General features: G+C 46.6%; 1 protein-coding gene across 2 annotated transcripts; it reads left to right on the forward strand.

Annotated features, from left to right (window-relative positions):
* Window positions 1–374: 374 nt before the first annotated feature.
* Window positions 375–12,500, forward strand: SLC66A3 (solute carrier family 66 member 3). 2 transcript variants are annotated; one of them, XM_069582614.1, is made up of 8 exons: window positions 375–422; window positions 568–862; window positions 3,718–3,800; window positions 3,877–3,946; window positions 7,286–7,343; window positions 8,808–8,928; window positions 9,696–9,737; window positions 11,419–12,500. In XM_069582614.1, the coding sequence occupies exons 2-8, from the start codon at window positions 723–725 to the stop codon at window positions 11,508–11,510; spliced, it is 606 nt and encodes a 201-aa protein (XP_069438715.1). In that variant the 5' UTR covers window positions 375–422; window positions 568–722; the 3' UTR covers window positions 11,511–12,500. The 2 variants fall into 2 exon arrangements, 1 of the variants encoding a protein (XP_069438715.1); XR_011255521.1 differs by lacking the exon at window positions 375–422 and having other exon boundaries at window positions 499–862; window positions 7,158–7,343.
* The last annotated feature ends 2,139 nt before the right edge of the window (window positions 12,501–14,639 follow it).

Below are 14,639 nucleotides of genomic sequence, written 5' to 3' on the forward strand. Positions count from 1 at the left end.
AGGGCTGGCCGGACCTGGGCCCTGTCTCCGCGTCTAAATTGCGGAGGCCGCACAGAAACTAAGCTGGGATGTTTTAAAAAGTCTATCTCTGAAATTTTTAGTGAGAAAAACAAAACAAAACACACTTTTCAGAAGTAATAAACTTAACAAAATGGTCCCTGGCCCCCGCGAGAGGTGCCCGTTCGCCCTCCGGGATTCAAGCTCTGGCCCCCAACCCCCGACCCGTGGGAAAGCGGCCCCTTCTGGGGCGTCGCCCGGAGGCTCAGAACTGCTCCAGTCTGTTTTTCACATCGCGGGAAAGTGAATCAGCAGCGGGCACAGCACGCAAAGGACACGAGGCGGGCCCGGGGGCGGAGGGACAGGACCCGGGGAGGGGCCGGCGGCGCGATATGGGGCGCGGACCGACAGCAAGGACCCAAGAGGCGAGCCTCCCCGCCCCCGGCTCCGGCGGAGCGGGTCCAGGGTGGGGGCGAACCGGGGGAGGAGTCAGGACCAGCCGGGGCCGGAGTGAACAGAGGGAGAGGGAGCCCCTGAGCGGGGCGGAGGGCGGAGATCGGGGGCGGGGAGGCGGAGGGGCGGACCTCGACGGGGCGGCCCCGAAGGCGGGGGCCAGGAAAGGCGGAAGGACTGGACCGGTGGACCCGGCGGCCGAGAGCTGAACTGCTCCCCTCGTCAGGCGGCCGGGCCGGAGGACCCCCCCGAGTCCCAGCCCAGCGGGCGCCATGGAGACGCTGCTGTGGTTCTGCAACTGGAGCACGCTGGGCGTGTGCGCGGCGCTCAAGCTGCCGCAGATCTCGGCCGTGCTGGGGGCGCGCAGCTCGCGGGGCATCAGCCTCCCGAGCCTGCTGCTGGAGCTGGCGGGGTGAGTAAGCCCGGGAGCGCCCCGGCTCTGCTAAAGCAGGCGCGCGGGGAACCGAGCCCAGAAGCCCCGGCCGCGGGTAGTAGCGCCTGCCCAGGCCGTTCACTTCCTTTCTGTACTTGCTGCTCCGGAACGAAAGTGGGCGCACGCCCATTTTATAGATAAGGAAACCGACACTCCGAGAAATCGTCACTCCACCGGTTAGTGACAAAACCAGTCATCCCGCTTTGAGCAAGGCCACTGGGCCCTCGAGACTCGAGACTCGTGTGTGCGTTCTCTCTAAACCCACCCTCCCCCTGTCTTGGGTCTCGGTTTCCTCACTTATAAAACGAGGGGTTGGACCCTCTGGCTTTTGAAAGTTACACCTTTCGGGGGGAGGGGGTGCACGGGTGTCAGAGAAGGTAGAGCTTTTTGGAGGTAGAGGGGAATTTGAGTTGGAGTTGGACTTCAGCTGGCGCTCCAGTCGGCACTTGAAGACTGTTGCAAGAGCTGGTTTATCCTTAAAAGTCAGGAGTGGGTGCCCTGACTCGGTGTTTAAAGATCTGAACGTGATGGATGATAGCCAGACTTGTTGCAGTGGTCATTTCACAATATATACAAATACTGAATTATGCTGTACACCTGAAACTAATATAATGTATATCAGTTATACATCAGTCTACAGAAAAAGTAGTAATATTCTGAATAAGCAAAGTAATAATCATAAAGACCTGAACGGCGAAAAGCAGAGTTGTAAACTTGGTGGGAAAGACCGAACCCAGCAGTCTAGCTCCTCTCCCCGTGAGGCCCAGCCCTCCAGGCTGCCCCGCGCCAGCGCCAGCCGCTGGACTCCAGTTACCACCGGGCAACTCTGAGGGCGGGTTGTGGGCAAGCACTTCTGGGTGGGGGCAGCCGGCTTGGTGGGACCCGGTTTCTCCCGCCAAAAGGGAGGTAGGGGAGAGGGTGGGAGAAAGAGGAGACCTCTAGAGCGTGCAGGCGTGAGGGGCCACCCTGGGACTTGTGGGGTCCCTCCAGGGACACCCCCATCAGAGGGGCCAACCCTAGGGTATGTGACCTCCATCGGTTTGGGGCCCCCCTGGGAAAGTGCTCCCTGCCTCAGTGATCCCCATTGCTCTGGGGGAGAATAGATAATTGCTGAGAAGTTCAGTCGCGCCTGACTCTTTGTGAGCCCATGGGCTGTAGCCCTCCAGGCTCCTCTCTCGGTGGAATTCTCTAGGCAAGAATACTGGAGTGGATTGCCATACCCTTTGATTGAAGGCGGGAGGAGAAGGGGACGACAGAGGATGAGATGGTTGGATGGCATCACCGACATGATGGACGTGAGTTTGAGTAGGCCTTGGAGTTGGTGATGGACAGGGAGGCTGGCGTGCTGCAGTCCTTGGGGTCGCAAAGAGTCGGACAGGACTGAGCAACTGAACTGAACTGAGAAGTTCATCATTCAGGGCGGGGGAATGCCCTGGTCTGCTCCAGGGAAGGGGAACCCCTGGGCATCCTTTCAGGGACCAGAAAAGGCAGCCACCTGGAGAAGGAGGCCCTCCAGGCAGGGAGCCTTGTAAACAGAAACTCAGCGGCTGGATTGGAGGCAGTGAGGCCAGAGAAAGATGCTGAAGACATGGTCTTAGGGTTAAAGCATCTGTGCAGATACAGGGAATGAGGTAGGTGTGCTCTTGTCCCCATTTTACAGATAGGGAAGCCGAAGCCCCAGAGGTTAGTAACTGCTGGGGATTGTGAGCCCAGTACCCAAGTCCTGGAGTCTGCGCTTCCCCTTGGGGCTCCACCCTCAGCAGGTGATGCTGGAGGGAGGAGTCCAGGTGGTCTCAGGAAGGTGGCTCAGCAGGTAGCCAGAGCGCTAAGTGCTGGCCAGTGTCATAGCGGGGCCCCAGGTGAGGGTGTGGGGCTGTGGTCACACCTTTTCCTGGCTTGGGAGCTGTGAACTATTAAGTCCACTTTGTCTGTGGAGGCTCTGGCTCACCCTGGGGGGGGGACACGGGGCCTGGGGGGGTGTCTTCACAGCCTCTCCAGGGCTAGAATTTTCTTAAAGGAACTAAAGAGTCCCCCTGTCTTGCCCCCCACCTCCCTGTCCCCCGCCCCACAGCACTCTGGAGGCCACTGGAATCATTGTGGGATGTTCCTCCTCTTCAAAACACAGACAGGCTCCCCAGCCTGCTGCTGGGCCCTCATATGCCCGTTGCCCGGGATGCCTGCCCAGGATGCCTCTCAGCCCCCCTCAGAGGTCCTTCCTGGCCTCTTGAGCTTCTTGAGCGTGTCCTGAGGCAGCTTCCTGGGGCCTCGGAAGTGCCCAGCCTTAGAGACAGGCAGGCCTGGGTCCGGAAGCCTGGTCTCTTCCTCCTCCCGGTCAGATCTGTCTCTAACTGACCATCCGAAGCAGCTTGGCAGACCCCAGTGCCCCAGCTCCAGAAGTCGAGGAGACGATTTGGTTGATATTTCATCCTCCTTGTTCTGTGGTGATTTGTGGTTTAGTCGCTCAGTCGTGTCCAACTTTTGCCACCCCATCCATGGACTGTATAGCCTGCCAGTTTCCTCTGTCCATGGGATTCTCCAGGCGAGGATACTGGAGTGGGTTGCCATTTCCTCCTCTGGGGGATCTTCCATTTCCTCCTCCAGGGGATCTTCCTGACCCAGGAATTGAACCTGGGTCTCCTGCATTGCAGGCAGATTCTTTACCATCTGAGCTATGAGGGAAGCCCTTGTTCTGTACCTTCCTCCTTACCATTTGCTGATGCCCAGCTCCAGTTCTCAGGTTCTGTGCACAAACCTAGGCTCCTGGGTGGGGGCCAGGCCTGCCTGCTGTGGGGGTTGGGTGAGTCAGACCTCAGGAGTGTCCTCCCTCTCCCCAGGTTCCTGGTCTTCCTCCGGTACCAGTGTTACTATGAGTACCCGCTGCTGACATACCTGGAGTACCCCATCCTCATCGCACAAGGTAACCGACCCCCATCCCCCTGCCCAGCCTCGGTGCTCAGCACCTACCCCCACAGCTCAGAGCCTTTTCTTTCCAGATCTCATCCTCCTGCTGTGTGTCTTCCACTTCAATGGGGATGTGAGACGGGCAGCGCCGTACATCATCGTGTATCCTTTCACCATCTGAGAATCAGAGCTGGGACGGGTGGGGCTGCGGGGTGTGTTTAGTTTTGCAAATCAGTTCAGTTCAGTGGCTTGGTGGTGTCCGACTCTTTGCAACTCCATGGACTGCAGCACGCCAGGCCTCCCTGTCCATCACCAACTCCCAGAGTTTGCTCAAACTCATGTCCGTTTAGTCAGTGATTCCATCCAACCATCTCATCGTCTGTTGTCCCCTTCTCCTCCTGCCTTCAATCTTTCCCAGCATCAGGGTCTTTTCATATGAGTCAGCTCTTTGCATCAGGTAGCCAAAGGATTGGAGCTTCAGCTTCAGCATCAGTCCTTCCAATGAATATTCAGGACTGATTTCATTTAGTATACACTGGTTGGCTCTCCTTGCAGTCCAAGGGACTCTCAAGAGTCTTCTCCAACACCAGAGTTCAAAAGCATCAATTCTTTGGTGCTCAGCTTTCTTTATAGTCCAACTCTTACATCCACCCGTTTTGCTAATAGGATGTTATTACGCTGGGTTCTGTGCTGTGCTGTGCTACAGTCGTGTCTGACTCTTTGTGACCCCATGGACTGGAGCCCGCCAGGCTCCTCTGTCCATGGGATTCTTCAGGCAAGAATGCTAGAGTGGGTTGCCATGCCCTTCTCCAAGGGATCTTCCCAACCCAGGGATCGAACCCAGGTCTCCCACATTGCAGGTGTATTCTTTACCATGGAAGCCCTGTTAAAGCAGGATCCTTTACCAGATATTTATTCTTTTGGTCAAATTAAGAAAAAACAATCCCCAAAGTAAGATTCCTTGTGGGCTAGTGTATCTCCACAGCCCAGAGATGCCCTAGATGTCTCTGCCTGGGGTCTCCCCTCTGAGACCAGGGTGCCCCCATGGTGCCTTGACCCACCAGCTGGGGGGATTTAGACTTAGGACTGCAAGGCTGGGCTGCAGGAGCACCTCTGCTAACAGCCACATTGTCCACGTGTCTTCTTTAGGGGAAAGGAGGTATTTCTTCCTTCCCCCCAAACGTACCCATATGACAGGCATGTCTGGTCTGCAACACGATGCCGCTAAGACACCTGGTCAGCTTGGCTTCTTACTGCTTATTAGTGGGCGGGTCTGGGCTCCTGACAGCTGGTTCAGATCTCCCTGGACTCCAGTCGTCACACAGACCTGTCGCCTCTCAGGTCACTCAGCATTTTCTGTGCACGTGGGCCCGCCTTCCATCTTCATTCTGCTTGTCAAAACTCCTGTTATTCTCTTGTTGAACTTCACTCTCCTTAAGAAGCCGAGAGCCTTTTTGAGTGGCAATCAGTCCTGCCACATCAGTGACAAGATCTGAGCTTCAGGGTAGAGGAAAGGGGGGAGCGGTAGGTAATAGCAGGTCCCATATACTATGCAGGACATGCTTATGCTAAAAAATCACTTGTTGAGCTGAGATTCCAGTTTAACTGGATGTGTTGTATTTTAATTTGCTCTGTCTGGCCACCCTACAAATAAGTCATCTCTAGGATCTCAGTTGCTGCAATGGCTGCTTAAGTTTAATAAAATGTGTATCTGGAATGAGTGGAATGAGGTGCAATGGTACAAAATTGGGCAACAGTAGTTTAAAATTCAAATTAGAGAGTGTTGAAAAACAAAATTCCCTCCTAGATTCAGGTTGCCTTTTCTGGTATCGACTCATATTTCGTTCCACTGACCTGAGCACAGAGATTGTCTGTTTCAAAGCCCTTCATTTAAATAATGTTATCAGTTGTAATCCTGGCAGCCTCTTGAGTCCCTACAATATGCCGCAAAGCAGTGAGGAGATGAGTAGGGTAAGGAATATTAAGTCCCAGTTTGCAGATAGGCAAACTAGGGCTGAGAGAAGCAAGATGACTTGCCTGTGGTCACGGCAGAGGCTCCTGGCCGTCCCCGCCCTGGCCCGGCCACCGCCTTCTGCGTTTGTTTCTGCTTCTCTAGCCGAGCTGTCTTCCTGCAGCATCACTGAACTTGATGGCACTCAGGTATCATTTCTCCTGTCTCCTAGCATTGCTCTACCCAACTGTGTCATTTCTACACTGGAGTTAGCAGGAAAGAGAAAACCAGTAAACAGTTTCATGTGACAACAATTTTGCAGAAGACGTCTCCTGTATCAGGCATCCTAAGTGTTTAACTAGTTTTTTAGTCGATCCTTGAACATGCATTATGAGCCAGTCTTGTTCTATGCATAGTCTTTTTGTGCTCACAAAAGGTATGTGGGAAAGAAAACCATACTTAATAAGCTAAATATATTGAATATTGCATGGTATGAGTTACAGAGCAAAATAAAGCACTGACAGGTAATAGGAGGTATCTCAGTTTTACATAGGGTGGACAAGGAGCTACTAATTGAAAAAGTAGTATACGAGTTAACACTTGAAGGAAGTGGGCCAACAAGCCATAAAGATACCAGGTGAAAAAGTTTCCTAAGAAGAGGATAAACAGGTAAGTATATGAGGGCTCAGATGAAAATGTTCAAGGAATAGCAATACCATTGTGTCTGGAATGGAATGATTCTGGGAGAGATGATAGCAAATGAGGATCCTTCCCTGATAGTTCAGTTGGTAAAGAATCCGCCTGCAATGCAAGAGACCCCAGTTTGATTCCTTGGTTGGGAAGATCCACTGGAGAAGGGAATGGCTACCCACCCCAGTATTCTTGGGCTTCCCTGGTGGCTCAGCTGTTAAAGAATCTGCCTGCAATGCGGGAGACCTGGGTTCGATCCCTGGGTTCGATCCCTGGGTTGGGAAGATCCCCTGAAGAAGGAAAAGGCTACCCACTCCAGTATTCTGGCCTGGAGAATTCCATGGACTATACAGTCCATGGGGTCACAAAGAGTCAGACACAACTGAGCCACTTTCACTTTCTGAACTACTGTGATTATTTTGGCTTTTAATCAGACTGATATGGCTAGACCCTGGAGGCTTCTGATCCCACAGTTTCATGTTTTAAAATAATAAAAATAAATTGTGTTACATCTTACATCAAAGGTGCGTTAACTGTTGACATTATGTTGGAGAGGTCTATGTGGTCAAGAATGAAATGGGCAGTTAAGATCATCTGGAACGTTCCCAGCTCTAGGATGGGTCCGAGAACACAGGGTTCTTTGTAATTTTCTTCCAGAATTCTGCTTCTGTGCTTTTGAACTCCTTAGCAAGTGTTCACCCGGACCACTTTTGTCTTTTCCAAACTGACAAGTTCTAGCAGTTGTTCCAGTCCACACTCGGCTTAGACGTGTAACCTCTGTATTCTCGGTTTGTTTCCACGGGCGGGTGGTGGAACTACCAGCCAACAAGCCATTGCTGTGTCCCTTAGCATGTGGTAAGCTGCGTGTCTGCTTGGTTCCTCCTCACTCTGCAGCAGTGGATCCTAGATCTGGCCATGGTGAGTAAACTGCCCCAGAGAAGATCGTGTGTTCACAGAGTCTGTCTTCCCTCTTTTCCTTGTGACACCTGCCCTGCAAACAGTTTTATAGATTGGATGTTCAACCCGCTGTATCGAAAGCACCCCTATGCTTTGCAGCTGTACCAAAGCATGCTGGGATGAAAGCCCAGTGCTATCCAAATATTAAAAATACATTATTCTCACTTAAATGTATGGCACAATATTTTTACTTCATTCGGCGGGGGGAGCCCTAGAGAACCAGATTGTGGAGTCAGTAGTCAAATGAAGAACTGAGCATGAAGTGAAGAGTTTCAGGTTGGGTGGTAGGTCACTTCAGTTGTGTCCGACTCTTTGTGACCCAATGGACTGTAGCCCGTCAGGCTCCTCTGTCCATGGGGATTCTCCAAGCAAGAATACCAGAGTGGGTGGGTTGCCATTTCCTCCTCCCAACCCAGGGATGGAACCCACATCTCTTACATTTCCTGCATTGGCCGGTGGGTTCTTAGCTGCTAGTGCCATATTATCAGGTTAGTAATTACATATTGATACAATTTTTTTTCTTTCTTGGAAAAAGGTAAGTGCTGTATTCTTTTCCCTTCCTTGGTTAAGGGCCAGAAATTCCCTGCTGTAAGAATAGGATTGTGGTAGCAGGTCAGGAAGCATTTGACCAAAGATCAAATGGTGGTTGACATGAACTTTTCTACCTCATGGGAAAAGGAGCAGAACTAATTGGTGGTCACTGCCGGCCACACCCGAACTCCTGGATTTCGACCCATTCTACCTCCAACATCTTGTTGGAAAGTGGACTTGGCTCTTAGCCTTGTGACATACGGAGAGCAGATATGTAGGGTTACCATGGCAGTCTGGGCCTGGCTCAGGGTGGAGGGTGCTGTACTCTTAACCTCATTGGGGAGCAGAGGTCAGGGAGCACAGGGCCGGAGTCTCACGTGGCTCATCAGAACAGCCGGAAACTCAGAGCTGATGCGCCCCAGCTTGCTGCTTTGAGTTTATAAATCTCAGTGCAAAGCAGTATGGTCCCCCCATCCCCTACTGTAGTATCTATACATCAATTTATTATCGGCAGGTGGTGACAGATAAGCCTTTGTGGCCGTTGCAGATTTTTACCCTCGGTTACGTCCTACCTGCTGCGGCACATTGGTTACTCACCTGAAGGGGTTGGTAGGTTAGACCTAAGTATGCTGCTGCTGCCTCCATTCTTTATCATGAAACTTGGCATTTGTCCTTGTTGGTTATTACTTGACATGAAAGCTTGGTTTCAAAAGTGCTTTCAGGGAATTCCCTGGTGGTCCAGTGGCTAGGACTCCGGTGGTCCAGATTCAATCCCTGGTTGGGGAATCCCAAAAAGCATAACCCCCCTTCTCCCCTCAAAGGGGCTTTCAGTATCTGGTGCTCTTCTGCATTTGAAACTAAGGGAGTCCTTCCTCCTGTTTTATCCTCAAACAGAACTTATGCACTTTCATCAGTGCGGCCAGTAAGTTTGCACAGCTCCAGTACCTGTGGAAGAGCAGGGACTCAGGAGCAGCAAGCGCTCTGACGTGGAGCCTCGCTTCTTATACTTGTGCAAGTAAGAACACAACTCTAATTGATGGGGTGTCCCCTGTTGGTGTGTGTGTGGGGGGTGTCTACCTAGAGGGGTGGGCTAACTTGATGTCCAAGGGTCATAATCCCTTGAGCTTAAATCCTTTGCATGTTAATTCTTGAATCTCTAGTGTATCCTTACTTATAAGACTGATTTCGTGCACACCACTCTCCATTTTCTGCAAGATCTGTATTCCAGTTGCTAAAAAAATGTAAAAGGACACTTTTCTCCAAAAATATGACCTATTATTAACAATCTTCTCTTGTTGTTTGCAAAGCATCAAGAAGATTATATTAAATCCGTTAACTTGTTTTAAACATATGAATGTTTATGATGTAATAAATTGAAGAGATGAGACTCATACATTGACTTTTGTGAATGAACATAATTTGCAGCAGTGGAGTTTTCCTGGAGCCATAGTGTGTTTAGTCTCAACTTTAGATTTCCACTGTTCATTTGGATTCTTGCAGGAACTACCTAAAATGAATATGTACTCTATTTAGGTAGGAACATTTTTAAAATATCCAGAGTTATTACATTCACTAGATTTCCTAATTGTTGATATTTGAATTATACTTTTTCATGTTTCTTCTAAAATCTTAAACTACCGGCTTCTCCATCCAGGGTTCTCTTCTACTCAGATCTTTCAAGAACAGTTAGCATGTATTCCTGTATTTAAAATGGAAAGATATTTGCTAAGTACTGACATGTCTGAGAAGTTGATATTTATTGCTGAATTTTTTCTTTTACAGCAAGAATAATGACAACTTTAATGACCACCAATGATCTTACAAGTAAGCAAAATATTTTTCTGCCCACATCCTCTTTGAACTTTATGCCATCTGCCTCCTTCACTTGTAAATTATCTTGGGGTTTAACACAGCCAGTTTAGCCCCACTGGAGGCTAGCTGCAATATACTGCAGGTCCTCATCAGTCTCCATGCATAGTGTTAAGCACCCTCTTGCCGTATCCAGGATGGAATATGCACAAGATAGTCGATTCCTATCTTCGTAAAGCTTCCACTCTAGCAGTGGAAATGAAGAGTGAGGTCATCACACAATATTTGAAAAATACTGTAAAGTGTTTCAAAAGAGGACAGGATGAGCACCTAACAAGGAAGCCTGACGTAGTTGGAGGGAGCTGGGAAGATTAATTTGAAGGGGAGAGGGATGAGGGAAGAGACTGTTACAAGGAGCAGCACATATGGAGGTTGTGAGCAAGGAGGATGGAGGAACACCAGCAGGGCTGGCGGGAGAGCCCTGGGTTGAGTCTAATGAGAGGGAAGGTGGTGGCAGGGAGCCTCAGAGAACTGCCCACAGGCAGCAGAATGGGGAGTGACACAATCATTTTACTCCATGTCCTTATTCTGTTATTTTTAAAGGGTTACCGTGATGGAGGAGAAAACAAACTTGGGTTAACTTAAAGAGAATGTCGTTCATTCCTTAGGCTGAATTTTCAAGCATATAAATGTTTGGAAAATGATTAAAACAGGTAGGGTGACTTATTCTGTGAAGACTAGAAATGTGTCCTTGGTGTGTAGACCTTTTAAATAAGTTCATTATTATCTGAGACATAGTGCCACAAAGCAGCAGGATACATTTGCTAGTTCCATCCCAGGGTTTTATTTTTGGCTCAAGTACTTTACATTAGCTCTGAGAGAAGGGTTGAAAAGTGTCTGGCCAGAGTGTACACCTGGGTCAAGTGGGGAAGGGAGAAACCTGAGGCTTCCCTACAGGACATGAATTCTCTGCTTGCAAAAGAGAGTCAAACCATAATTGAACAACAAAACAAATTTCATATTAAAAATTAATTTTAAAAGGTCGAGAATCTTCTAATTGTGATTTGTTTTGTATCTGAGGTGACTCCTGTTCATGAAAGTGACCAGTATAACTGAGAATAATCTCTTAAAAACAGTTCATCTATCTTAAAAGTGTTTTATAACCCCAAAGACACATTAAGTCTCATAAACCTTATTTATCAGGAGTGTTCATCAAGTCATTGAGATTATTTTTTCCTTCTTAACAAAAAGCCACATTTTCATGGTTACTTTAATATAAAACATACCTTGACTTTTTTCAGAATTATCTTAGGTGACTGCAGTGTACCACTTTTTGCTTAATTAACATGGAATTTTCTAAGATACCACCACCCTTAAGACTTAAAAAATGATAATAGGCTTTTAAAAAGTTGTAGCATTTACCAACCAGTCAGATTCCTCCAAATTAAGCATTTAAGATGAAATTATTCATGAAGTCAGGCCAAGTGGCCAGAGGTAGTAATGATAAGACCATTTTCCCCCCAGAAATATTTGGAACCACAGTTGCACCAACATTTACATGACCCATAGTTCTGTTTCCTTTTGGGTGGGGGGTAGGGGACGTTAAGCCTATTTAGGCTTCTACTTAGAGAAGGTGGTGATTTTATGTGAAAACAGTATTTTTTAATATACACTTTTCTTTTTTGACTGATTTCAGTTCTTACACGTTTTGTGATCATGCTGGCCTTAAACACATGGGTAACTGCTACAATACTTCACTACCGGAAGACCGATATGAAGTCTGAATGATGGATTATTCCTATACACAAAGTGGATTCTGAATAACGGAACCAAAGGAAAAAAAAGCTCACTGCTAAATCATAAGTTTAGTCAACCGTGCCAAAGATACTTTAGACTTGAAAAAGCCCAGTTAAACACTTGTTTAAAAATGCTGATTTTAAAAAATCCTCTGCCCCCACTTTATTAGGTTAAGGTAGGACTTTAGACATCTGCAATTCTGAGAAAGCTGGTGATGGATGGAAGTCTTCCAAAAAGCCCTTTCTGATGAGGCAGCTTTGACCCTTATTCTGGGAACTAATTACATCTACTTCTCAACTTTTAAAATCTTTTAAGAAATACATGGTCTCCAAAACACAAATGCACATGAATGGAGTGGGATTTTGGAAATTTTAATAACTTACCAGGGTTCACTTCCTGGGACGAATGTTTAATTGTAATCCAGACGTAATAGGATGGCCTTATTGTATCATATTATCATAAAATACCTCCTTGGCTATAGCAAAGATATCAAGGAAGCAAAAATGTAACTGGTTTGAATGCATATACCAAAGTAGCTCTTTAACTTCATACTGTACCTTTAAGCATTTCGTAACAAAAGATACCAGCAATCTCTACTTATGAAGAGGCAATCCCAATATACTTCAAGATTCAAGCACAGTGCTGCCATTTTTAAAAGGATTACACCTGCACAATTAACTGTTACTGGAATTTGGTACAAAATATAGCCAACCGCAACCAGGGTTTGCCGACTGAAAATATATGCAGCAAAGGGTATTGCTGGGTTCTGCCAAGCTCTCATGGATCTAATTCTCATTATGGTATCATACTTTAAACATGCTGTTAAGATTATCCACTGTATTTTCCTATAAAAGCTTATAAAACCTAACATTTAAAAACATTCACCTAATAATTGAGTAGCATTATTCTATTATATGCAGTAAGTAAATGATGTTTATTAGAAAGTGTTTCCTGTGTAAAATAAACTTATTTTGAACTCTTCTGAGTCTTAAAACTCAATTGTTTTAATGTGATTAGCTTTAAGTTAGGTAAAGTGCAGTTTTAAAAATATAAACTGACTAATCCTTTTAGAACTACTGCTTGGGACCAACAGGAAAAGAAACACGGCATCTAAAAATAAAAAAACAAATCATTCATTCTATAGTTTCAAAAATCATAGTTAATATTTTTTAAAAAGTCCAAGTAAATCTTTTCTTATATCCAGTTATCATCTGACTAGTAGTATAAACTGTGTGATTTTTTTAGTCCAACAAATATTTAGATATGCTTTATCAACGCTTAAAGCCTCTTGATGAAAGTGAAAGAGGAGAGTGAAAAAGTTGGCTTAAAGCTCATCATTCAGAAAACAAAGATCATGGCATCTGGTCCCATCACTTCATGGCAAACAGATGGGGAAACAGTGGAAACAGTGTGACTTTATTTTTGGGGGCTCCAAAACCACTGCAGATGGTGACTGCAGCCATGAAATTAGAAGACACTTACTCCTTGGAAGAAAAGTTATGACCAACCTAGATAGCATATTCAAAAGCAGAGACATTACTTTGCTGACTAAGGTCCGTCTAGTCAAGGCTATGGTTTTTCCAGTAGTCATGTATGGATGTGAGAGTTGGACTGTGAAGAAGGCTGAGTGCCGAAGAATTGATGCTTTTGAACTGTGGTGTTGGAGAAGACTCTTGAGAGTCCCTTGGACTGCAAGGAGATCCAGCCAGTCCATTCTGAAGGAGATCAACCCTGGGATTTCTTTGGAAGGAATGATGCTAAAGCTGAAGCTCCAGTACTTTGGCCACCTCATGCGAAGAGTTGATTCATTGGAAAAAACTCTGATGCTGGGAGGGATTGGGGGCAGGAGGAGAAGGGGACGACCGAAGATGAGATGGCTGGATGGCATCACAGACTCGATGGACGTGGGTCTGAGTGAACTCCGGGAGATGGTGATAGACAGGGAGGCCTGGTGTGCTGCGATTCATGGGGTTGCAAAGAGTCGGACACGACTGAACGACTGAACTGAACTGAACTGAAAGCAACTCCTTAGAGAAAATATAGTATCGTAGCTAGAGAGTTCTCCATTTTTCCCCTTTGGAAGTGAAAGGAACATACATTAGAGCCACCCCAGATATTCTGTACACATCATTAATCCCACAAGAATCCTGTAAGTAAACAGTCTCCATTTTACAGATGAATATACTGAAGTCCATACTGAATAATCTGTCCCAGATCAGACAGCCAGCAAGTATCCTAGAAAAGACCCCACTGATTACCAAAAAGTTCTTTCTAGAAAACCACTTGTCAGCACACTATTCTACCAAAACAGACTGCTTCTTTTCCTTATCCTTGACACTCATGAGATTCTCAAGTTTGCATGTTCGTTAAAATACTGATGTTAGATACAAACTCCTAGTTGAAACTTGATTTTGTATTTCTCCACGGATTAAGTGATAGGGCTGAAGATCCCCAAGTGTGTAACCTCAATTAAGATTTCTCTGCTATACCCATCTTTTAAGGAAGGTAATTTTGGGGGGTAAATTTTAGAAGGTTGCAAGAGTATTTCACAGGAAAAGTAGGAAAATGCTTATGTCTTAATTTCTTTTATTTAATTTTTAATATAAAAAGCAGGCATAAAATACAATTACAATACTACAAAGATGCAACAAAATTTAAAAAAAACTGGGGGGGGAGCGCCACGATTTTTGTTCAAGGGGACAGCTGATCAAATATTTATGATTATCTAAACCATGCAATTCATAACTTATTACAACCCCAAACAAAACTATTATGGGGAAGGGAATCAAGGAGAGAGCCCCCCAAACATAATATCTAGCACTGTCACACAGTGCTTATTCTTCAAAGTGCTTTACAAACCAACTATGGTATCTTCACAATATAGGGAAACTGACGTCTTATTCCAGGGGAGGAGAGGTGAGTCAGTAGCAGTGTCAACAGAGATTAAGAAACTCAGAAGTGACTTGCTCTCATTGGGTTTTTAAAACATGTTATTTAAAGCATGTTTCCATAAGGTAATATAGTGTCCAGTTTCTCTATTTTACCACCCAAATCCTGTAATAGATTAACAGCAGCAGCATAGCTTCTCAAATTGTGGTTTGGCAACCTACAGTATCTACA

This window comes from Ovis canadensis, chromosome 3, assembly GCF_042477335.2.
Source record: "Ovis canadensis isolate MfBH-ARS-UI-01 breed Bighorn chromosome 3, ARS-UI_OviCan_v2, whole genome shotgun sequence".
In the NCBI taxonomy this organism is placed as follows: domain Eukaryota; kingdom Metazoa; phylum Chordata; class Mammalia; order Artiodactyla; family Bovidae; genus Ovis; species Ovis canadensis.